General features: G+C 60.5%; 1 protein-coding gene across 1 annotated transcript in view; it reads right to left on the reverse strand.

The window, feature by feature from the left end:
- Positions 1-137: 137 nt before the first annotated feature.
- The window catches only part of RHBDF2 (rhomboid 5 homolog 2), a gene marked incomplete at both ends in the record, with an annotated part of 6,192 nt that continues 4,136 nt past the window's right edge, over positions 138-2,193 (reverse strand). Inside the window, 5 exons of the mRNA XM_029086394.1 lie at positions 138-213; positions 413-507; positions 653-716; positions 1,619-1,719; positions 1,867-2,028. Of these exons, the coding sequence (XP_028942227.1) occupies positions 138-213; positions 413-507; positions 653-716; positions 1,619-1,719; positions 1,867-2,028 (498 nt within the window). The remainder of the gene's footprint in view (positions 214-412; positions 508-652; positions 717-1,618; positions 1,720-1,866; positions 2,029-2,193) is intronic.

The following is a 2,193-nucleotide window of genomic DNA, read 5'->3' on the forward strand; positions in this document are numbered from 1 at the left end:
CCCTTGCTCACACCCATCCCAACCACCTCCCATTCCTGGCAGGACACCATGAATTCCTTTGGTGTCAGCAGGGCAACGTGTGACCCAGCTGCAGGATTGCATCCCAAGTCCCCCTGATGCCTCGTGGCCCTGCTCACCTGTGAGCAGAGAGTTGCCTCCTCATGGAAGTAGCCGTGCATGAACTCGCAGTACTCCCGCGTCGTGATCTCGCAGCTGGGCAGAGGGCAGGCAGCGGGCTCGCTCGGGGCAGGGCTCGCTCCCCTGAGCATCCCCCTCTGCTCCCGGCAGCACCCGGCCAAGGCTCTGGAATGTCCCTCACCCCCTGGCATAGGACATTGATGAGGCAACAAGAGGCAGTGGGGCAAAGGGGGGAGCTGAGCCTGGGCCGAGTGCCCCCATCGCTGCGACCCACCTGCCCTTGGTGCCGATGCAGCAGGGCCTGCCCTTGATCTGGCAGTCCATGTGGGCAAAGCCTGTGTGGTTGGTTTTGGTCTCGTAGGTGCAGATCTACAAGTGGGAAGGAGAGGAGTTGTGGTTGGGGTTCGACCCCAGGCTCTGCCCCGCAGCCCACACCCGGCTCGTCACCCGCTGTGCCTCCCACAGATGCTGCCACCATGGTGTCACCCAGCTGGTAGTGGCATCAGGCTCTTACCGGCCACTTGGTGATGTCATCTGGCCACACATGGGGTGGGTTGGATGCCGGCTCCTCACACGTCCTGTTGGGAAGAGGTGAGTTGGGGGTCAGGACAGGTCCACTCCCAACACATCCCTCCCTGCAGACCAGTAACCCCCCTTGGGCACAGAGAACCCCAGGACCTGCCCCTTTCCCTGGCTTGGGAGGGATCCTGCACATCAGTGTCCCACAGCAGCACCTCCTGCAGGCAAACCCCGTGGCACCTGCATCTGACAGACAACCCCATCGATGTCCCTTCACAGCATCACCCACCCCAGCTCATCCCCCACAGAGGAGGGTGGGCAGGGGCCAGCACGAGACAATGGCAGCACCCATTGCTACCCACGTTTAGGACAGACCCCACCTCAGTTCTCCCATTGATTCCCTCTTCCTTATCACCCTCCTATGCTGTGTAAGAGCCACTGGCCCCTCAAACAAGCCAATTCATAGTATCATAGAATGGTCTGGGTTGGAAGGGCCTTTAAAGCTCATCCAGTCCCACCCCCCCTGCCATCAGCAGGGACACCTTCCACTAGACCAGGTTGCTCAAAGCCTCATCCAACCTGGCCTCCAACACTTCCAGGGAGGAGCAGCCACAGCTTCTCTGGGCAACCTGGGCCAGTGTCTCACCACCCTCACAGGGAAGAATTTCTTCCTAATATCTCACCTAAACCTCCCCTCTTTCAGTGTAAAGCCATTACCCCTTGTTCTATCACTCCCTGCCCTTGTCCAAAGTCCCTCTTCAGCCTTTCTGTGGCCCCTCAGGTACTAGAAGGTCACTAGAAGTTCTAGAGCCTTCTCTTCTCCAGGCTGAACAGCCCCAACTCTCTCAGCCTGTCCTCATTCAAGGCATCCAAGTTGGAGATGCAGCCTCATATAGCACCTCTGCTGTGCCCCACGTACAGCCAGGTGACTGTGCTGCCTCGTCCCAGTTGTCACTCCTACCTGGGGTCCTGGTGACACACAGCGCCTGATGTCCGCTTCTCACCCGAGCCCATGGCCGGTGCATTGCTGCCCGGCCACTTGATGAACGTTGCCAGCGTCTCCTGGGGAGGATGAAGAGACTGAGGATGCGGCAGCAAATGCCCCACTCTGACCCTGCATGCACCCTGCCCTGGTGCTGAGCAGGGCAGAGGTGGTTTCCCTTGTTTCTCCAGGGATCCCCAGCAGTTCCTGGTGCTGGCAGCACGCACCGAGCAGTCCCGTGGCAGGGTCTGGATGCAGCCCGAGTTGTCATTCTTGACACAGCAGCCGGAGCCGCGTTCCCGGTCCCGCTCGCGCTGGATGAGCTGTTCCACCTGCCGATCCTTCCGGATGCAGGGGGAGAACTTGGCTCCCAGGTGGATCAGGTCGATCTGGGAAGGAGATGCCAGTCCAGGGGATGTTCCGTGGCCCTCCTGCACCTCCCCTTCCTCCCGCTGCCACCAGAGAGAGCTCAGCAGGGGCAGGGGTCCCCACAGGTGACAGCCCCGAGTCTCCATTTCCCCAGTGTGGGGAAGGTGGGTAGGTGGGAAGGGGAT

The sequence above is a fragment of the Antrostomus carolinensis genome, unplaced genomic scaffold (genome assembly GCF_000700745.2).
Source record: "Antrostomus carolinensis isolate BGI_N321 unplaced genomic scaffold, ASM70074v2 scaffold9550, whole genome shotgun sequence".
Taxonomy (NCBI): domain Eukaryota; kingdom Metazoa; phylum Chordata; class Aves; order Caprimulgiformes; family Caprimulgidae; genus Antrostomus; species Antrostomus carolinensis.